Source organism: Phyllostomus hastatus, unplaced genomic scaffold, assembly GCF_019186645.2.
Source record: "Phyllostomus hastatus isolate PE091 unplaced genomic scaffold, TTU_PhHast_1.1 phas_scaffold_200, whole genome shotgun sequence".
Classification (NCBI taxonomy): Eukaryota; Metazoa; Chordata; class Mammalia; order Chiroptera; family Phyllostomidae; genus Phyllostomus; species Phyllostomus hastatus.
Window position 1 is genome coordinate 11,857,440 of NW_025334016.1, and position 23,573 is coordinate 11,881,012.

Consider the following 23,573-nt stretch of genomic DNA (forward strand, 5'->3'; position numbering starts at 1 on the left):
TTAATTACAAAAGTGGAAATAGTGATGTCATGACAGAAGCAGCTTTGAAGATGGAGGAAGGGGCCACAGCCAATGAATACAGGCATCTATTACAAATATTGAAAAAAGGTAAGGAAACAGATTCTCCCCTCAGAGCTTTCAGAAAGAGCCAGCCCTGCCAACACCTTGACTTTAGCACAGTGAAACTTATTTCAAACTTATGACCTCTAGAACTGTAAGGTAAAAAATTCTGTTGCTTTAAGCCACTAAGTTTGTGGTAACTTGTTAATGAGCCAACAGGAAATGAATACACCATCTAAGAACTGGAAAAGTCACTTAGGGAAGTGGAATTCACTTAGAAGAAAGTAGTGTCTCGGGAAAGATACTATGAATATTATAATAGCTCAAAAACATGTTTTTCACTGAGAATTTATATATGTATTTTCACTAATTTGAATCAGATATTGTTTATAAGATAATACAGCCTTAAAAATTACTAGAAAATCTCTGTATGAAAATAATGAGCATAATACAGCTTTATTGCAGAACAGTTACTCTTTCAACCTGAAGAAGAGCTTAAGGCAGGAACCATATGCATGCACAGGAAATAAACGATATAACTTGTATCAGATATATAAGAGAAGGGGATAATTCCTATGACAGTAATGAATAGAAAACTTTATCCAGTCATCACTCATCTCTTCATCAAGAGGGGAGGTTTATTCTGGAGAGAAATCCAATGAATATAATATTTCTTTGGAAGTTTTCAACATGAAGGCTAACCTCACTCAGCACAAGAGACTACACATCAGGGTGAAGGCCTATGAATGTAATGACTTTGGGAAAGCCTTCAAAAATATCCATTTTCTTAGGAATCATGTGAACACTCATACTGGAGAAAAATCCTTTGGGTATATTCAATGTGGAAAGACATTGAATGTAAGCATATCCATAAGGCATACATGAGAATTCACAATAGAGCAAAATCTTATGAATGAAATTAATGTGAAAAAGCCTCCAGCAAAAACTCTTACCTTAAAAACCAGAAAAGAATATGTAATGGGGAGAAACTCTATGAATGTTAGGCTGAAAATGCCTCTACTTTTCCTATATCCTTCAGGAGTTACATGAAGATGTGCACTGTAGAAAAACCTTGTGAGTGTAATCAATGTAGAAAAAAAAATCCAGTCTGAGAGCTCATGATAATACATACTGGGGAGAAACACTATTAATGTAAGATTTTCCAGAAAACCTTTGGTGATTCCTTTTCCCTTAGGAAACATGGAGAACTCATACTAGACAGAAACTATGGATGCTTTTGCTTACTGTGCACAAGATAAGTAAAAATTAGAGTGAGATTTTATAAATGTTATAAATATAGAATTACCTTTGTTGTGTTTCATCTTCAGAGTGGATCCCTGACACTATTTTCTGATAGGTTGGGTATAACATATGAGAGAATAAAAGCAGTTAAGAATGGTACAAAAGGAGCCAAGTGTTTCTGACATGAGCAAATATGAATATCTTTTTTCCATTCTTTTTATTGTGGTAAAATATGTATCACATGAAATTTACCATTTTCACCATCTTTAACTTTTCCATTCTACTATTTCCAATTTTTCTGGGAACTTAGCTTTTCATTGTGCTTTTTATAACAGTTGAATTAATTTTATTATATGAGCTATAATCCAATACTATCATTGTTTATTTTTTGTCCAGATTTTCAGAAGGAGCTCCTCCATGTCGACTACTGTAATCCCTTCTACCTTCCCCTGCCTTATATTCAGGCAGCCAGTCACATGCTTTCTGTCCTATGGATTAGTTTTCATTTTCTAGAAATATCTGTAAATTGAATCATACAGTATGCAGTCTTTTAAGTCTGACTTCTTTCACTTAGCATAATTATTTTAAGATTCGTCAATGTCATTGTATTAATAATCCATTCCTTTTTATTGCTGAGTAGTATTTGATTGTATAGATATACTACAGCTTGTTTAACTGTTCACCTGTTGTTGGGCATTTGAGTTGTTTCCAGTTTTTGGCTATTCCAAATAAAGCTGCTCTGAATATTTGTGTACATTTCTTTGTATGGATATATTTCCTTTCATCTTGAGAAAATCCAAGAAGTAGAATGGCTAGATGATGTGGTATGTAAATGTTAAACATTTTTTACAAAACTGCCAAACTGTTTTCCAAAGCAATTGTACTATTGCACATTCCCATTAGCAGTTCCAGATCCTCTACATCCTTGTCAACACTTGGTATAGTTGTTCTTTTAAAGTCTAGCTATTTGAATAGATGTGTAGTGTTATGTCGTGGGATTTTTTAAGATTTTATTTATTTATATACTTATTTATAGACACGAGGGAAGGGAGGGAGAAAGAGTGGGAAAGAAACATCGATCAGTTACCTCTCACATGCCCCCAACTGGGGACCAGGCCTGCAACCCAGGCATGTTACATGACCTGGAATTGAATTGATAACCTTCGGCTTTGTGGGACAACTTCAACCAGCTGAGCCACACTTCCAGGGCTCATTGTGGTTTTAGTTTGCATTTTCCTAATAACTAATGATGTTGAACATCTTTTCATGTGCTTATTTGCCCTCTGTATATTTTCTTTGGTGAAATATGTATTCAAATATTATCCCCAGATTTTAAATTGGTGTCACTTCCTATGAATTGTTGCTTCTATTCCCAGCTCATATCACCGTAAATAGGTATCATGCTTCTTAATCTAGCTATCTTACTCCCTCTACCAGAGGAGGTAGAAGATCATGATTATTTAACTTTAACCAAAGAATCTTCCATGCTTCACTCTGATCTTGAGACTACTCTATAATACCCAGACTTAGAATTTTTTGGTAGATGGGTCATATCTAAGACTGAACAAGAATGTTTTCAAGCTGAGTATGGTGTCACTACTTCCTCAAATATTATCAAATCTAATCCCTTTCCTAAAGTCAAGTCACCAAAACTAATCAAACTTATAGGCAATGACTTAAGCCTGGCAGCGAACAAGGGATAAAAGAGTTAACATGTACACAGACTGCAGATACTGCTTTGGTGTGGTTCATGATTTCCACATGGTATCAAAACAACAGAATTTCTTAACTGATGCTGGCATATTAAGTACAGCGAGCAAATTTGAGCTTTACTAGGTGTCTTGCTCCTTCCCATGGAACTGCTCTCACCCAAATATAATTAACTCAACAAAGTAAAGATGATCTGGTTATGCCAGATAACTTCTATGAAATCTCGTACAAATTGATGTCACAACTACCAAATTCTGCACATATTGGGAGAAAGCTGGATGTGATGGGTTATGGAGGCACCTAAATAGCTGCTTGATTTCTCCAGACTATCTGAAATGGAATTTGGTGGGAAAATGTTCACACTATGACTTATCACAACAAAGAAAACTTTAATTTTTCTGAGACAACATAGGTGAAGAATTTTAATCAGGTAGTAGAGGAAGTTTCCAGTGAACATTCTACCTGCTAGACTCACAGTCCCAGAAAAATTATAAAGATGGGACATGGCCAGGAACTACATAACATTTAGTTCTGTATTCTGAGGGACCCTCAGAACATTTACAAATGGATTTCAAATAACATTACAGGGATTTGAATATATACTTATTGTTTTCCACCTTTTCTTTGAATGGTCAAAAGCTTCCCCTTATTGAAAGGCAGAGGCTCTTATTGTGGCTTAAAACAGTAGGTTTTTGGTCTTTGCTACTTGGGAACTCCCTATTTAATTCTCTACTGCAGAGGTACTCAACTTACTGGAACCATAATTAAGGAACTTTGTGAGGTGTTGCCTGTCAGTCAAAAATTACACTGTCCTCATCATCCTCAATCCTCAGAAAACATAGAAAGAAGCACTTTAAAATTAATTAAAGCTTGCTAAACTCTCTAAAGAGTTATAATTATCTTGGCCTAAGTTACTCCAATTGGCCCTAATGGCCATCTGGTCTCCTCTGGCAAACATGGATTTCTATCTAGTGAACTTGTTACAGCCAGGATATGGCATCTCTTATTTTAGATTCCACTTTGTTGCAAGGAGATGTGGCTCAATAGTGTAAAGCAGCAATTTTCAATCATGGCACACATAAGCTAATTACTAAAATTCTGCAGCATACCAAAAATATATTATTGTACCAAGCTGACCAAAAATAGGTATGATTTTGATTCATTCACACTGGATGACTATTGTGTTGGCTGTTGTCATTTTTTAAATTTGACAATCTAAGGGAAAAGAGGTAGTGCCCCTGACTAAAGAGTCAGATATTGCATGTTTTAAAAATCCTTGTGGCACACCAGTTGAAAATTGCTGCTGTAAAAGACCAATGGCATGTACTAGGACTCATTAGCAACAGATTCAAGCTGCCTTTTCAAAGGAATCACCTTCTGATCTTCTACATGACTTATAAGTAAGAGACTTAGTCTACTGGAAGGGACACCAATGAAAACCCATTATGGAGTCCTACAGGAAGTGCCTCTATCAGGTCTTCCTTTCTTTTCCTCTCAATAAAAGTATTCCTAATCAAATGCATTTTTTTCACATCTAATTAAGACCAGCAGCACTGTCCTGTCCAAACAGATGACAGAAGCATTATTAAGGAATAAAATTTCAAACAACAATCTTATCAACTCATTATGGGGGCCTTCTTTTCTTAAATGTAAAATTTTTAATATTTTTTGTTTTACAGTTGTTCCAATTATTTCTTCCTTCACCCCCTCCACCCAGCCCATCTCCCACTTCCATAGTCAGTCCCCCTCCATTGTGCATGTCCATTGGTCCTTCATATATGTTCCTTGACTAATCCCTTCATCTTCTTTGAAACAGTCACCCTCTTCCTTCTCCCCTCTTACCATTGTCACTATATTCCATGATTCTATGCCTCTAATTCTATTTTGTTTTTCAGTTTATTTTGTTAACTGGATTCCTCTTATAAGTGAGATCATATGGTATTTGTCTTACACTGACTGGTTTATTTCACTTAACATAATAGTCTCCAGTTCCATCTATGCTGTCAAAAAAGGTAGGACTTCCTTCTTTCTGTCTGCTGTGTCTTCCATTGTGTAAATGCACCATATTTTTTTAATCCACTTATTCACTGATGGGCACAAACTGTTTCTAGTGCTTGGCTATTTTAAATAACACTGCTGTGAATAGGGGTGTATAAGTTCTTTTAAAATGGTGTTTTAGGCTTCTTAGGATATATTCCCAGCAGTTCCATTTTTAATTTTTGAGGAAATTCCATACTGTTTCCCACAGTGGCTGCCCCAGTCTGCATTCCCATTAATAGTGCATGAGGGTTCCCCTTTCTTCACATCCTCGCCAGCACACTTATTATTTGTTGATTTATTAATGATAGCTATTTTGGCAGGTGTGAACATCTCATTGTGGTTTTAATTTGCATCTCTCTGATGACTAGTGATGTTTATTTCTGGGCTCTCTATTCTGTTCCATTAAGCCGTGTGTCTGTTCTTATGCCAGAACCAGACTGTTTTGATTACAGTGGACTTGTAGTATAGTTTGATATCAGGTATTGTGATCCCTCCAACTTTGTTCCTCTTTCTCACGATTGCTGAGGCTATTTGGTATCTTTTTTTGTTTCCATATAAATTTTTAGAGTATTTGTTCTAGATCTGTGAAATATGCCATTGGTATTTTAATAAAAAGTGTGTTGAATCTATAAACTGATTTAGGTAGAATGGACATTTTGATGATGTTAATTCTTCCAATCCATGAATGCGGTATATGCTTCCATTCATTTGTATCTTCCTCAGTTTCTTTCTTCAGTGTTCTATAGTTTTCCAAGTACAGGTCTTTTACCTCCTTGGTTAAATTTATTACTAGGCACTTTATTTTTGTGTCACTATAGTAAATGAAATGTTTTCTTAGTTTTTCTTTCTGATAGTTCATTATTGGTATACAAAAATGTCATCAATTTCTGAACATTGACTTTGTATCCTGCTATTTTGCTGAATTCACTTATTAGGTCGAGTAGTTTTCTTGTGGAATATATCAGGTTTTCTAAGTATACTATCATGTTGCCTGCAAATAATGACAGTTTTACTTCCTCCTTCCCAATTTGGATGCCTTTTATTACTTCTTATCTGATTGCTGTGGCTAGGACTTCCAGTACTATGTTGGCAGTAGGTTTTTTTAATATATTTTATTGATTATGCTATTACAGTTGTCCCATTTTCCCCCTTCACTCCCCTCCATCCTGGACACCCTCTCCCACCCATATCCCCCCTTTAGTTGTGTCCATGTGTCATACTTATAAGTTCTTTAGCTTCTACATTTCCCATACTATTCTTACCCTCCCCCTATCTATTTTCAACCTACATTCTATGCTACTTATTCTCTATACCTTTTCCCCCTCTCTCCTCCTCCCACTCCCCTGTTGCTAACCCTCCATGCGATCTCCATTTCTGTGGTTCTGTTCCTATTATAGTTGTTTGCTTAGTTTCTTTTGTTTTTGCTTTAGGTGTGGTTGTTCATAATTGTGAGTTTGCTGTCCTTTTACTATACATGTTTTTTCTGTATCTTCTTTTCTTAGATAAGTCCCTTTAGCATTTCATAAAATAAGGGCTTGGTGATGATGAACTCCTTTAACTTGACCTTATCTGAGAAGCACTTTATCTGCCCTTCCATTCTAAATGAAAGCTTTGCTGGATAGAGTAACCTGGGATATAGGTCCTTGTCTTTCATGACTTGGAATACTTCTTTCCAGCCCCTTCTTGCCTGTAAGGTCTCTTTTGAGAAATCAGCTGACAGTCTGACGGGAACTCCTTTGTAGGTTACTGTCCCCTTATCTCTTGCTGCTTCTAGGATTCTCTCCTTCATTTTCATTTTTACCTTGGCTAATGTAATTATGATGTGCCTTGGTGTGTTTCTTCTTGAGTCCAACTTCTTTGGGACTCTCTGAGCTTCCGGGACTTCCTGGAAGTCTATTTCCTTTGCCAGAATGGGCAAGTTCTTTATTATTTGTTCAAATACATTTTCAATCTGTTGCTCTACCTCTTCCCTTTCTGATACTCCTATAATTCGGATGTTGGAATGTTTAAAGATGTCCTGGAGGTTCCTAAGCTTCTCCTCATTTTTTTTTTGAATTCTTATTTCTCCATTCTTTCCTGTTTGGTTGTTTCTTTCTTCCTTCTGGTCCACTCTATTGTTTTGACTCCCAGCTTCCTTCCCATCATTATTGGTTCCCTGTGCATTTTCCTTCATTTCTTTTATGGTAACCTGCATTTTTTCATCTAATTTGTGCCCAAAATTAACCAATTCTGTGAGCTTCCTGATCACCAGTGTTTTGAACTGTGCATCTGATAGATTGGCTATCTCTTGGTCCTTCAAAAGTATGAGTCCTGGGGCATCGTTTTCTGTTTGAGACATGTCTCTCTCTCTCTCTCTCTCTCTTTTTTTTTGGGGGGGTGGTCTGGTTGCTCCTGTTACAGTGAGGGGCGGAGCCTTAGGTGTTCACCAGGGCTGGGCACTCCATTCACTAGATTGTGACGTTGTATGTGGGGGCGCAGGCAGGGGCGGGGGTGGGGGGAACAATGGCAGTAGCTCCATTCTCCTGGGACCTCAGTCCCTTCCCTGGGATCCTGGCCTGTGCGCTCTGCCCTGGTCCACAATCACTGCCTCACTGGGTCCGCCAGCTGCAGCTTGCGTACTCAGGGTCCACCCACTGCAATCTTGCGCATCCCGGATGCCTTATGCGCTCCCCATTGCCTTATGCGCCCAGTTCTCCCTGTTCTCCGGGCACTGTGACCCGCGCCCGGCTGCTCGTCTCCGCCCCTCCTACCGGTCTGGATGAATGGGTCTACTTCAACTTCTTGGCTGTCCAACTTCCATTCAGATAAATTCTCTATCAGTTCTGGGTGTTATTCTGCCTCTAAATTGTTGTTGTTCTAATCTTGGTTGTGCGTGGAAGTACGGTGCGTCCACCTATGCCTCCATCTTGCCGGAAGTCTTCGTTGTTGTTGTTGTTGTTTTAAGATTTTACCTATTTACTTTTAGAAAGAAGGGAAGAGAAGGAGAAAGAGAGAGAAAGAAACATCAGTGTGTGAGAGATACATTGATTGGTTGCCTCTCACAAACGGCCAAAGAGGGACCTGGCCCACAACCTAGGCATATGCCCTGACTGGGGAATTGAACTGGTGACCTTTCAGTTCGCAGGCAGGTGTTAATCCAGTGAACCACACCAGCCAGGGTCACAATAGTTTTTTTTGTATATGGCCTTTATTATGTTGAGGAATGCTCCCTCTATTCCCACTTTGCTATGTGTTTTTTGTCATAAATGGGTGCTGTACCTTATCAAATGCTTTTTCAGCATCTATTGATATGATCATGTGATTTTTGTCCTTCATTTTGTCTATGTGATGTATTACATTTATTGATTTGCAAATATTGTACTATCCTTATATCCCTGAAATAAATTCCACTTGATCATGGTGTATGATCTTTAATGTATTGCTGGATGCAGTTTGCTAATATTTTGTTGAGGATTTTAGCATCTGTGTTCATCACAGATATTAACCCATAATTTTCTTTTTTTTCTCTCCCTCCTTTCCCCCTCTCTAAAAACAAATAAATAACATCTTACAAAATAAAAATAAAAGAAGAGAAAACCAGCCCTCTGGGAACAGAATCGGTCCTCTAGGCCCTGACCCCAGGACTCCCACTGAAAGTGTGGAATCTGCCCTGCCTCCTTCCCACACTGGGCAGGGCTGGGGAGAGCAGGGGGACAATGATGAGGCCCTTGTGATCCTGGGTTTTGCCTTGGGGTGTTGCTTGGAGGCCTGAGAAGATGATTCCATTGCTCCCAAGTCACCAGAGTGACTGTACATGAGAAGTGGCAAAACTGATAAAAAGGCTTATTGTGACATTTCTGTGTAGTTGGGCTATTTAGTTGGGAAAAACAAAGCCTGAAGATGCTATTAGTAGTCTTTAGTTACTTAAAGGCAGCACATATGAGTCACAATGAGCTGCATCCTTTCATAACTATTGTTTTATATTTATTTAACATATATGAAAGCAGAATGAGTGATATAGTGAACTTTTAGGTATTTAACATTCTGCTTTAACAATTATTAATGCATTGTCAATTGTGTTTCATTAATAGCCCTTTCTAACTTCTCTCTTCCAATTATTTTCAAGCAAATACTAATCCTATTTTTTATATGCACATATTTCAGTATACATTTCTAAAAGCTAAGGACTCTTGAAAAATTTATCCACAATATTATCACAACTAGAAAAGTAAAAAAATTCTCAATATCATTGACTATCCAATAATATTCATATTTCCCTATCATTTTTTTTTCAGTTTGTTTGACTCAGGATCCCATGAAAGTCTATATTGTGATTGGATTTGTCTCTTAGTTTCTTTTAACATAGGGTATAAGCTCCCCTTTCCTGCTTCTCTCTCATTCCTTGACTTTTTTTTTCTTGGAGTAAGCAAGTTGTTTGTCCCTAGATTTTCCTCATTCTGACCTTTGCTAGCTGGTTTCATTTTACCAGTTCTTCCATCTTTTGTACTTCCTCTTAATTGGTAGAGCTAGAGACTTGATCATATTCAGCCTGAAATTTTTTGATAAGCTCTGTTATTCATGGTTGTATACTTCCATTAAGAGATACATACATACTCTCTGGTTTTCTTTCTTTTTGTAATGTTAATAGCTGTGTTAGTCTGCCTGGGCTGCTAAAACAAAATACCACTGCCTAGCTTAAACCACAGATATTTATTTTCTCACATTCTGGTCATCCATGATGAAAGTGTTGGCAAATTTGGTTTCTACTGAAGGCTCTTATCATGGCTTGTAGAAAGTGGTCTTTCCTTCTGTGCTTGAGGAAAAGAGAGAAAGCTCTCTTATGTTTCTTCTTATAAGGACACTAATCCTAACAGATCAGAGCTCCACCCTTACGACCTCATTAACCTTCCTTTTTCAGTGGTTCCATCTCCAAAAACAGCTGTCCTGGGGGTTTAGGACTTTAGCATATGGACTTTGGGGAGACACATGCCTTCAGTCCTTAACAGTATCCACTGATGACCATTCATTGTCAAGATCCTTTGTTGCACCAGTTTTTGCTCTACTCAAACAGAACTTAGGTTTTAGTTTCAGAAGGCTTGCAGACCTCAGTTAAAAACCTCTGAGCCCTGGCTGGCGTAGCTCAGTGGATTGAGTGCAGGCTGCGAACCAAAGCATCACAGGTTCGATTCCTAGTCAGGGCACATGCCTGGGTTGCAGGCCACAGCCCCCAGCAACCACGCATTGATGTTTCTCTCTCTCTCTCTCTCTCTCTCTCTCTCTCTCTCTCTCTCTCTCTCTCTCCCTCCCTTCCCTCTCTAAAAATAAATAAATAAAATCTTTAAAAATTTTTTTAAAACCCTCTGAACTATATTGTTTCCATAAGGACCGAAGAAATTAATCTTAAATTTCTGCAGGAGAAATTTAGGCTAAACATTGGGAAGAATTTCTGACTCTTAAAGGTTTTAAAAGAACAGCAAATTTCTCAAAGGACACTTTCAAAGGAGGTTTATAAAATGGGTTTTGTAAGTCCAGGAACCTGAGAGCTAGACTTTACCCCAAGTGATCCACTGAAATGTCGGTGAATTTATAAAACTAGTTAACATTTACTGAGCACCTTATACTTGCCTCTCAACAACCCATTGGGGTAGACAAAGACACAGTCTGTTGTATACATGAAGAAACAAGTGAGAGGCAAAGCCATTTCACTAAGTTCATGGAATTAGAAACAGCAGATCCACGGTTTAGACCCAGGCAGATGGGCACCACAGACTACACGCTTATTACACCAAACAACTGCCTATCATCGGCTCTTCCTTCTTTGGCAAGAAAGACATGTGACTGTCATTATTCCTGGTTCTAAGGGGACGGCTCTCTGCTGAGGATGCTGGTGGCAAGTTGGTCTGAACCCTCTCAGCCAGTGCCACTGTGCCTTGACCTCTGTCCTCTCCTCTTCTTCTTCCAGTGCTCTGCCCTACCTAACCTTGCCCCTGGGAGCAGCCTTGCCATGCAGATCACTGAGCAAGAGTCCTTCCATCATAGGGACTATATGACACCACGTAACCTCCAATGTGTATTCAATGTGCTACCCACCCTCCAGAGAACTGCCCCCTCATGTGGTGGGCCATAGCTGTCGCAGCTGTATAGTGTCTGGGGATAAGAACATGCCATTGTGGCCTCGACAGGGCTGCATGTGCCACAGATAAAGGAGGGGGCCATCCCCAGGCTCTGAGACCTTGAGCCTTGGCAACTGTAGAGGGAGCATGGTATGTGGTGGGAACTTCTGGTTGGGGGAGTGTCTGATAGTGGGGAGGTTGTGAAGTGAGCAGATAGAAAAGGAGCTCAAGGAGCAGTCAAGCAGCTGTAGCCTGTCCTAGTGAGATGGCCAGCTTGGCTCTGGGAGGTCCTCCATAGCCCCACCCCAGGGAACTGAAGGCCCAGTGGTTGGAGAGAGGCAGTTCTGTGAGCAGTTTGAGCCTGGGGGATTTCGCCTGCTTTCCTGTCTGCCCCCAGTGACCCCTGGGAGTCGAATCCTATGACTGTGCATGCCAGGCCCTGCCCTTCCTGCCAACCTAGGATTCCAGTAGCTGTGACCCTTGCATGCTGTCTCTAGCATCAGTGGTAGGCAACAGCCAGCCTTGCTTCATCAGTAAGTGAATGCTGTCTTCATATCTGGATGCTGGATTGATTCTACAACCAGAACTCTCTTGGCTTCCTTCTCTGGCTGGAATGACATCAACCTTGCCAATTGCCACAGCTTTATCTTAAACAAAAACTTTTATCAAGCACTTGCTAAGCACCTGCCACTGGCCTTAACAGTCTCCCCACGTGGTCTCACATCACAGCAACCTCGTGTGGTAGGTGGGTGCTGGCTCTGCCCTAATATCAGAGACAACCAAGCTGAGAAGCAGAGGTGTCAGACTGTCACTGGGTCTCTTATCCCATTAGACCTCCACTCACACTTAGGAGCTCAATGTTTGTTGAATGAAGGGTGGCAACTTCACAGGAGGCCACCAATCTGCACAGGTGACAATAGAAGCCATCCTAGGTGCCTACCTCTTGCTTTCTGTGCATCACCTGGGGGGAAGGGGACTTACCCTATCTGGGGCACTGCCCCAGCACCTGAAGCTCTGATATAGGCATCTACATGGAACAGAATGTGGGTGTAGACAGAAATCTTGCCATCACAGAAGAGAAGCAAACAGGTACCCATTCAAATTTTCAGGAGTCAGCAAATGGATGTAAGTTCCAGGCTTTGACACAGGGGTGACTTCAGCTCTGCATTCACTGGCACTCTGGCTAAGGATGCAGGGGTCACTGGTGCTGGGAGGGCCTGAGCAAGTTAACACTGCCAGCAGTGGGGTTCACCAATCTCAGCAAAGGGGAGGCACTGGCTTCCCCAGAGTCTCTCTTCCTGCCTTGGGTTTGTCAGATCTGGGTCAGCCCCTCCTTTCCCCAGTTTATGCAGCCAGAAGGTGTCTGAAGCAGAAGACCAGCTCATCAAAGCTGCTGGCAGTTAAACATACAGCTCACATGTCAGGCAGGCACTCCACTGGGATGGGGCATGTCCAGGAGGGAAGCATGAGAGCAGTGGCTCCCCTTCTCTCTCTTTTCATCCATGCGGGCATTGAGAAGGAATAGTACATCAATTTCTCCTGGTTTTGCACTGCCCTTCCCTCTATCTTTGCTAATCAAAGTGTGGTGCCCAGACCAGCAGCACTGACAACATCTAGGAACTTGCTAGAACTCAAAACCCCAGGCCCTACCCCAGACCTACTGAGTCAGAAGCTGCACCATAATAACATCTGCAGGCAGCTGGTGTTTGCGTTAAGTTGTGGAGAACCTTGGCTCTAGGTTTCCAGTGTTGCTGCAGCTCTGACTCTGGGAGGCTGAACCTGAGGAAACCTCAGGTAGTGTGAGTAACAGGTGAGTGCCACTCTCTTCCCCCATTTTCCCCCAGCTTCCTCTCTCCTGCTTTAGGACCTGAAGAAAGATCCCAAGGGCAGACTGATGCGTCAGACTCCAGTCAGTCTTGATTGCAAAACTCAAGGCCAATCTCAAGGGCAGAGGTCCACATTCAGCAAGGAGTCCTGGAAAGCAAGCTCGCAGGGTAGTCTCCTAGGTAGGGAGCTCTAATTTTCTTTCTTTGTTGTGTCTTTATCTGGTTTTGGAACTAGGATAATACTGGCCTTGTAAAAACAGTTTGGGAGTCTTCCCTTTTCTCAAATTTTTTGAAATAGTTTCAGAGAGATAGGTCTTAGGTCTTCTTTGAATGTTTGGTAAAATTCACCTGTGAAGCTACTTGGTCCATGGCATCTGTGTGTTGGGAGTTTTTGATAACTGCTTCAATTTCACTAGTTGTTATCAGTTTGTTCAGGTTTTCTGCTTCTTCCTGATTCAGTTTTGGAAGATTGTATGTTTCTAGAAATTTATCCACTTTACCCAGGTTGTCCAGTTTCTTGACATATAAGTTGTTCATAGTAACTTCTTATAATCCTTTGCATTTCTGTGTCATCAGTTGTTACTTCTCTTTCATTTCTGATTTTATTTATTTGGGTCCTCTCTCTTTTTTTCTTGATGAGTCTGGTTAAAGGTTTGTCCATTTTGTTTATCTTTTCAAAGAATCAGCTCCTGTATTCATTGATTTTTTGAATTGTTTTTTAGTCTCCATGTCATTTAATTCTACTCTGATCTTGATTATTTCCTTCCTTCTACTCACTCTGGATTTTGTTTGTTGTTGTCCCTCTAGTTCTTTTAGATGTAGACTTAGATTGTTTATTTGAGATTTTTCTGTCTTTAAGTAGGCCTGTATTGCTATGAACTTCCCTCTCAGGACTGCCTTTGCTGTGTCCCATAGGTTTTGGTTTGTTGTATGTTCAATTTCATTTGTTTCCAGAAACGTTTTGATTTCTTCCTTGATCTCATTCTTAACCCATTCATTATTTAACAACATGTTATGCAGCCCCCATGCATTTGAATGTTTTTGAGTTTTTTTCTTGAGGTTGGTTTATAGTTTCAAGCCATTGTGATTCAAGAAGATGTTTGATGCAATTTCAAATTTTTTGAATTTGTTAAGGCTTGTTCTGTGTCTTACCATGTGATCTGTCTTTGAAAATGATCTATATGTGTTTCAAAAGAATGTATACAAGGTCTCTCCAGAAGGTATCCAACCATGCAATATGAAAAATAGAGACATTTATTTAAGAAGATACAAGATACAAGAAACATTGTACATAGAAAAATGATACCTCAGTCCCCTTCAAAGTAGGCACCTTGGGACCTCACACAGTTCTCCCAATTGCCATCAGCTGCCCCATCATATTTTCATGAATCTTATCAAAGGTCTGAAATCTCTTCCCTTTCAAAGGTGATTTTGGTTTTTAGAAAATCCAGAAGTCTCAGGGTACCAGATCTGGGTGGTAGTGGGGCTAAGTCACCTGGGTGATTTGAAATTTCACCAAAACACTCTGCATGAGATGTGAAGCATGAGCAGGCACAATGTCATGATGAAGCTGTCAATTACCAGTTGCCCATAGCTGTGGCTTTCCAAATCATCTGAATAATCTCCACAGAGGAACGTTCAAGCTCAACACAAAATGTGTTGCTGATTCATTGCTCTACATGCTCAGTCATTTTGTATATGACGGCCACACAGTACACATGCTCACTCAGCAGCATGTACCATCCCCACTGACTACGTGAAGTTGTCATTGTTCACACATTCACATTCCAGTCCACTCCCCTTGGCTGCCAGGTTACATCAGTGTCCCATAAACCATTCTCGTTATAATGACAACGGCTGGACTTTTTCTGGACAGACCTTGTAGTTTGCTTCTTTGGGGCGAAATGTTCTGGAAACTTATTCATCCTGTACTTTTGTTTTCTCTCCCAATAGGTTTGGCCAGTGAAGAAAAGAGTCCAACTTGGCCAGGAGAAAGAGCTATAAAGAATTGAAACAGACTCCAGTTTTTCCTGTTTCAATCTCTGCATCCTTTCCCTTTTTTTCTTCCTCTTCCACATTCTCCTCTCCTGAAACTTGAAAACCCTTAAGGATTACATAAATGGCCCTCAAAGAACTCTTCTGAAGGCTGTAGGCATGACATTTCACTTATGATCATGAGAAAAAGTCATCAAAAACTGAAACAGTCTCTCAACAGTTCCAAGTTTTTAACAACTACAAATAAGGAAAATTGAACCTGGTACAGACCATAGTCACATATCCCTTTTCTTGCCCCATTTAAGCTAATCCTGCCTCACCCTGGCTGGTGTGGCCCAGTGGATTGAGTGCTGGCCTGCAAACCAAACAGTCACCAGTTTGATTCCCTGTCAGGGTACATGCCTGGGTTGCAGGCCAGGTCCCCGGTTGCGGGCGTGTGAGAGGTAACCACACATTGATGTTTCTCTCCTTTTCCTTCTCCCTCCTTTCCCCTCTATAAGAAGGAATAAATAAAATCTTAAAAAAATAAACTAATCCTGCCTCAGGGAGTTTATTGTTCTTAAGTTTCTAAGTGATGCACATCAGTTGAATAAAATCTTTAAACACTATTTGAGTCACATTTTTTTCTTTTGACCAGACAAGTCATTCTGCAATAATAAAGGGCTTCATTCATTAGAAGGATGTAACAATCATGAATGTTTAGGGACCTAACAGTAGAGCTTCAAAATATGTCAAGAAGACCTGGTAGAACTGCAAGGAGAAATAGACAAATCCATAATTACAGTAGGATATTTCAACACCCCTCTCTCAATAATCACTAGAATAAGTAGACAGAAGATGTGAGAATATAGAAGACTTAGTTAGCACTATCAAACAACTTGCCCTCATTGACATTTATAGAACACTCCAACCATTATAACTGAAATGCAGGTTCAGCTGCCTGCTGCAACGAAAACCAAATTTGAAAGACAGATGCTGGTGCCAAAGGAAAGAGGTTTATTCCGGTGCCATGACCTGGGAGAATGGTGGACTTCCATCTCAAAAACCAACCCCCCTTTCTGCTTAAGCCCATCATTCTTGCAGGGATAAGGAGGGGAGGGTTTTTTTCCTATCCAATTATCTTGCTAGCTTTTGGCATGCTCAGGTTCTGTCCATTCATTTTTCTAGCTTGTGGCCTGCTCAGTGTAAGAACCTCTCTGTGTGCCATTCTGGCCAATGGGGAAAACTCCCTGTTGCAGAGAGAGGTTCCCAGATGATTGCAAAGCTCAGTCTTGAAGGGTGAGTGGGAATTGAAAGAATAGTGTGATTGTAATCTACAATGAGAATATTTTTTCTATTTTAGATTTGTTCTAATATATTTTTCTTTATATTTATTGTAGGCAATTGTGTGTAAGATTGAAATATTTACATATTCATGTTGCATCAAATCATTATGGAATGACCTTTTCAATCTCAATTAATACTTTTTGTCTTAGTATATTTGTTTGATATTAATGTAAATGATCTGGGTTATTTTGATCAACACGTGCCTGGCAATTTTTCTTCCATTCCTTTCTTTTAAATATTTCTGTATTTTTATGATTTGCTAAGTTTGGCATTAACAGCACAGGGCTAGATTTGTTCATTTTCATCCAAAATGACTATCTTTGACTTTAACTGCAGAGTTTACTTCATTAACAATTTTATCACTCATTAAGTAATACAATATGAACTTCAAATATGAACTTGTTCCTACCTTCTTTACATTTTGCTTTCTATTTTTTCTGCCATTTCTATATATATATATATATATATATATATATATATGTTTTTTATGTTCTTGACTGTTAAAAATGGATTTATATAGTTTTTTTGCTTGTTTTTCTCATTGCCTACTTCATGATTAAAATAATAGCAGATAGTGAAATAGTAATAATATGAAGTTATTCAAAATAATTGGAAATGATTAGAGGATCAATATTTCTGCCATATACAATAATGCAATGATCGATTTATCCCAATATGTGAAACAGTGAGCTGTTGGCATCAAAAGAGACAAGTGTATCCATGTAGACTTGTGGTGTGACTGGTGTTCTGCAGAATGACCCCCACTCGACCTCTGTGCTTTCTCTGCTACTAGCCATTTGAACTTTAGGCAAACTCTCAGCTTTGCCGGGGGTCTTGAGCATGCGCAAACCAAACACATTCTTGAAGGGGCGGGGCTGAGGTTGAAGCGGGAAGCAGCCTGTTCACTTCGCGCCTGCCGCGAAGCTCTCCATAGTTGAGCGCCGGCTGAGGTATTTTGTAGGGGCTTTGACAGGGCACCTTGGTTTTTTTTATCAGAGGGGTGAGTAAGGGGGATTTTGGGGTTGATAATGGGGGTCTTTGGAGTCATGATGGGGACCTGTTCTAATTTGAGTTGAATGCTCAGATAAGTAATTTCCGTCTTTCTTTTTTCCTCATATTCTGGTATTGAAGTTCTGTCAAAGACCACAGTTGCGTATGCATTGTTTCCGTTCTTGTTAAGTTCTGTGTTTTTAAAATTTCAGTTATTTTTCTTTTTATCAAAAGTTATTTAGAAGCACCTTTACAATTTTCAAAAGTTAAGCCTTTTATTAATGTCTAATGTAACTTACCTGTGCCTTGTGTGATGCTTATTAATTGGATTGTGTTTCGACATCCTTTAAGGTTACTAGGGTCACTTTTTATTAATATTGCATCTCTAACTCCAAAATAGTATGGGTTTGCCAATTGATAATTGTCTTATTGAAAATGTGTATATTCTTTTGGTGTGTGTGCTTGCTCTATTAATCACTGAGAGCAGTGATTTGTTTGTATGTGCATATACACACACATTTTAAAAAATATTTATTTATTTTTTTAGAGAGGGAATGGAGGGAGAAAGAGAGAGAGAGAGAGAGAAACATCAATGTGCGGTTGCTGGGGGCCGTGGCCTGCAACCCAGGCGTGTGCCCTGGCTGGGAATCGAACCTGCGACACTTTGGTTCGCAGCCCGAGCTCAATCCACTGAGCTACGCCAGCCAGGGGTACACACACATTTTTTTAAAAAATGTATATTTATATATTTTTCCTGGTGTTACTGGGTACATGTAGGCATGTGTTTCAGAATAAAGATTGTCAAATTATTCTAGGTGAGTCAGTCAGGGCAGACACACCATGACAGGCATATGCAGGTGGGGAGGGGGGATGGGACTGGGCATGGCTCAATGTTCTGAAGGTAAGACAGAACCTGGTATGTGTAAGAATGGGGGGATGGACATAGGAGGTCGGGAGAATCTGGGAAGGGAGCAGGACCTGGTAGGGGGCAGAGTTGGGTATGTATCCATGCAGTGTATGGGTCCCACAGGGCTGGGAGAGTAAGGCAAGCCAGAGTGTGTCCAAGAGGGCATAGTTAAGCAGTCAGGGCCTGGGGAGACTAGGTGGACTGGGCAGGAAATGTGGGTGGGCGGAGCATGTCTCAGGGGTGGGCCATGTGTGTTTGGGTGGGCTGAGCAGAGCAGCAGGTGTATTCTGGAGGATGGGGCAGGGCATACTGAGCTGAGCAAGTAAGTGTAAAGAGGTAGAGTCTAGTTTTTCTGAACAGTTAGGCAAGGCCTTCTGCATTCAGGTAAGCAAGGTGAGGCCAGTGGACTAGCCAAGTGTGTCTGGATAAGGTTGGCAAGCAGCACCAAGTAGTTCCAGTCATTCTCAGGCAGGCAAGACGTAATGTATCCAGGCAGGTGCAGAGGGCCACCTCCTTCATTTTGGCCAGGAGGTGAGGCCAGGGGTGTTAGTGCACAGTGAGCCTGTCTCCATGTGCTTAGTGTTGACCCGAAGCCTTCCTCCCACCAACAAAAACACCCTACTGTAATCCCTGGTCTCTGGTGAGTCCAGGATACAAGGTAAATGGGGGAGTGGAGCTAGTGTGAGTTTCTACCCCTCAGTTCTTGCCTATAGTACCCTCAGAAGCCTTGTCATGGTCCTAATGGCAACTGCCCATTCAACCACAACTGCCTCAACTGCAGAACTCCAGGCTATCCCAGAAGTACCAGATGGTGGCAGTGCCATTAGCATTTACTGCCATTGGCAGAAAAAGACGCATCTTAGACAACAGCCACATCCCACCTGTTGACTGAAAAAGATCTGTCTCAGGACTGAAAACTATACAGGGACTTTTTTGTAGAGGACTTTTGACAATCAAAATCTGATGAGTGTATGGCAGAGTCGCTGGGTAGAAGGATAGAGACAGTGAAGGCAGAGAGGTTCAGCGATGAGGAGAGAGGAGGCAGGGGGTATTCAAAAATATTTAAGAAACAAGTTGGGGAGACCTATCAGCATTTTACGGGCCTACAACCCTGGATTAGTGACATGTCCAATAGGGTTCTAGCAAACATGATGCATGCAGAGGCTTAAAATATGCTTAAATATTGGGGCTTTTGCTTTTTTTGGATCTTTTGGAACCCAGTCACCATGTGAAAAATAGGCTGGCCTGCCAGTTGATGGAGATTCGTGGCTCCATCAATTCCATTGACCTACCAAACTTCAAACATGTGAATAAGACCATCTAAGATCAAACAGCCACTAGCTGACTACAGCTATAAGGAGAAACCCAGGCAAATCCAGCACAACCACCAAGCTGAGCCTATCCTAATTTTAAACCTACAGAATCTTGAATTAATAAATGATCATTTTATCCATTGATTTAAAAGATGGCTTGTTACACAGCAAAGTAGTTGTTTGTTTGTTTGTTTTTGCTTTTGTTTTTGTTTATGAGGAGTTTCCATTTCTGGATCCTGCACTGTAGAAGCAGAAAGTGAATATGAGGGAACTGCAGAAATCAAAGAAAAAGGGGGAATGGAAGGTGACAGATATTGTGGAGTGGGAGACATTGAAGCAGAGGTTGGGAGCAGAGTGCAAGACAAGGGTACAGGATTAGGGGATTCCCCTACTCCTGTCCTGACCACAGTTATCCCACAGGAGGAAGAGAAGCAGAAACCCATGGAAATGTGGAAACATGCAGATCAGATGGATGCTGAGGACCCAGTCCTGGTGAAACAGTGCCTGGGATCTGGCTGTGTGAATCCCACTCGGCCAGGTTCCAAGTATTGCTCAGACTACTGTGGCATGAAGCTGGCAGCTGAGTGAGTACGTCTGGAGGTTAAGCAACAGGGCTTGGGGTAGGGCATGATCTATGCCAACTGTAAGTCCATCTACCCCCCTACCCACTCATCCACCATTCATCTACCCACCCACCCTTACAGCCACCCACCCACTGATCTACCCATCCGCCTTCTATCCACCAACCCACTCATCCAACCTTACAGTTATTTACTCACCAGACATCTACCCATCCACCCATTCATCCACCATTTAATCACTCATTCACCAGCATTCACTCTTCTACAATTTATTATCCTATATAGTCACCATTCAGTCACTCATCCATTTCCTCTTCTTTTATTACCCCCACCTACCCATTTCATTTTCTTGCTGTCCCCCCTTCCAGACGCATCTATGAGATCCTGCCCCAGCGCATACAGCAGTGGCAGAACAGCCCCTGCATTGCTGAAGAGCATAGCAAGAAAATGCTTGAGAGGATCCTCCGTGAGCAGCAGGACACTCGCACCTACCTAAAGACCATGGAGCATCAGTTCCATGAACTTGAGGATATCATTATGCGTGGCAAGCAGCAGACTGTGTGCAATGATGAAGAGGTGAGTGGGATAGGTAGGGTGTAGCAGAAATGTACCTGGTATCTTGCCCTGCCCATCCCCACTTTGCTCTGTTTCACTGCCTCCTCTATTGTCCTGTGCAGAGCACCAGATTTATGGACAAAGCCCACCAGAAGATCTTCTGTGTCTCCTGTGGGAAATCTATCAGTATGCAGGTCGCCCTGCGCCACATGGAGCACTGCTTTGCCAAGGTTGGGGCATTGGCTGGGGGCTGATGGGACAAGGGTGTTTTTAGGTAGGTGGGTTTCATGAGGAGGGGGACAGGTTTGGTGCCTGGGTGTTTGTTGTAGAAAGGACTACAACATACATTCATGGTTCTACTCATTTGTGCTTTTCTTACACACCCAGCATGAGGGCAAATATTGTATCATCAACCAGTGGAAAGGAGGGCTGTTGGCTGGGCAAATAGGAGCCTAGGGTTCATGGAGGACAAATGTATTGTTTGGGGCTTTTTCATGGGAGGGGATGTGGTGTACTTCCACAGTTCCTCCCATTTGTAATCTTTCTTCCCAGTATGAGTGCAAATCGTCCTTTGGGTCCTTGTACCCCACTTGCATTGAAGGGTGAGTGTGGGTGCTGGTCAGGGTCAAAGACATGATGTGCACAGGGTCAGGAACGGGGTGGGCAAGATCATGGGCAAGATGTGGGTGGGCTCAGGGGCAGAGGTGGGTGGATTCACGGTAGGGTATGGGTAAGGTTGGGGACAAAGTATGGGCAGGGTTCAGGATGGGACCTCCCTTCTCCTGACCTTTAGCACCTCACTTTCAATCTCCCCACAGGGTCACAAGGCTCTTCTGTGACTTTTATGACCCAAAGAGTAAGAGGTACTGTAAGCGGCTCCAGGTGCTGTGCCCTGAGCACTCAAAGGACCCCAAGGTGGGACTCTTTCTCACCCTCCAATCCTTCCATCCTCCCTGCCTGACCACCCTATTCCTCTCTTCATCTCTGCTTGAATGCCTCCCATTTCCTTCTTCCTTCTGCCTGCCTGCCTTCATACCACCTGAGCGACTAACCCCTATGTTCTCTTCCCTTCCTGACTACCCCACATTCCCCCCTCCTCACTGCCCAGTCACCTTCTATTCTTACTTTTCTCTTTGCCTAACTGCTGTTTATTTGTACCCTCCTTGCTTGACCCCCACTCACATTTCTCTCTGCCTGACCACCCTCTATTCCTCTACTCCTCACTGCATTCTTTATTCTCTTTCTTTGCTCAACCATCCTCCATTCCTTTCCCACCCCCTGTCCTACTCCCTCCTTTCCTCTCTACCTCTCTGCATGGCTGCCTTCAACTCCTCTCTTTCACACTTTCTGATCTTCCTCCATTCTAATTTTCATTTCTTCATTGCCCCTAATCACCTTTTCCCTGCTTGTCAGCTCCTAAATTTTATCTTTCTCCCTGTTTATCCAGCTTCATTTCCCACCTCCCCTGCCTCATTCCTCATCTCCTTCATGCTGTGCCAAGCCTCATTCATCTACCTCTCCCTGTCAGATCTTCCTCCACTCTTCCTCTCCTGTTTGGTCTCTGTTTTTCTGTCCTGTCCAATCACTTCCATTCCTCTATCCCTGCTTGTTAACTTCTTCCTCCATCCTCCATGCTTGATCATCCCCTTTTGCCCCCTCTTCTCTACCTAATCAGAGAATTTCTTTCTTCCTCCTTGGTGTGTCACTCCTCATTTCTCTCCTTCATGCTCAACTGCCCTCCATTCCCCTATTCCTCTCATTATGCCTACCTGATCACCCTCTACAGCTGTCCTCCTCCATACCTCATCATTCTTCATTCTTCCCCACAGGTACCAGATGATGAGGTATGTGGTTGCCCACTAGCACACAATGTCTTTGAACTCACTGGTAATTTCTGTCGCCTCCCCAAACGCCTGTGCAACCACCACTACTGCTGGGAAAAGCTGAGGCGTGCAGAGGTGGACCTAGAGCGCGTGCGAGCGGTAAGCTACAATGCTGAGTGAAGCTGTGAGGTGGGATAGAATCCTGGAATACCCCTCTCATGCTGACCTTCCACAGCTGTACAAGCTGGAGATGCTGAGTGAGCAGGAGGGCAAGGTACGCACAGCTATGAAGAACCGGGCAGGTCTGCTGTCCCTGATGCTTCACCAGACAATCCAGCATGACCCGCTCACCACTGACCTACGCTCCAGAATACATGACTGAGCCCTGTTCTGCTGTGGTCCTGTACCCAACATCCTGTGCAAGGATGGCACTTGACGATTTCCTCAAACACACCTGTTTCTTTAACCACTTCTTTCTCAGGGCATCTCAGAATGTCTCTGTATTTTGTTTATCATTTGGTCTCCTGCTTCTGTCTATCCCTTTCTGGGAGGGGGTCTTCAAAATTGTCCCCTGTTTCTACTCATTCTTCCATCCGTGAATCTGGAATGGACCAGGGGAATCTTCTCTACTTTCATGTCCCACTGCCCAGAGTTTTGTTTATAAACTTTGGAAGAACAAAGTCTTTTCATATCTCCTGATGAACCCTAAACCCATCTGTCTGGCCACAAACCCAATTCTGGAACTCCAATGGCAGTGGGTAACAGTGCAACTATATTTAGGAACAGGCTACAGTGATGCCCACTCAGTGTTCAGTGGGTCCTATTCTGTCAAGGGAGCTGGGACTTTGTGAAGGGGAACTGACAGTGCTGACCATTGTTCCCTGCAGTCCCCATCCCAGGCCATCAGGTATATAGTTGGTGCCTGCTGAGTGCACAGCCAATTCACTAACTTCTGTGTATTTGTTAATACTCCTTAGGCCAAAGGTGTTGGGAAAATGTTGGAATAGGGGATAGGTGAGTGTGGAATAATCCTCCCTGATGCTTCCACTTTGGGATACTGAGGAGAATTCAAGGTGTCATGACAATCATGCCCTGGCCCCGCCCCCCATACCT

The 23,573-nt window shown here is 41.9% G+C and overlaps 1 protein-coding gene across 1 annotated transcript; it reads left to right on the top strand.

Annotated features, from left to right (window-relative positions):
* Nucleotides 1-750: 750 nt before the first annotated feature.
* Nucleotides 751-22,842, top strand: LOC123832709 (CXXC-type zinc finger protein 1-like). The gene is given in 9 exon segments (XM_045860440.1): nucleotides 751-918; nucleotides 19,722-19,805; nucleotides 19,922-20,085; nucleotides 20,451-20,658; nucleotides 20,760-20,867; nucleotides 21,190-21,239; nucleotides 21,456-21,552; nucleotides 22,467-22,619; nucleotides 22,696-22,842. Coding segments are annotated over 9 exon segments (1,179 nt in total).
* The last annotated feature ends 731 nt before the right edge of the window (nucleotides 22,843-23,573 follow it).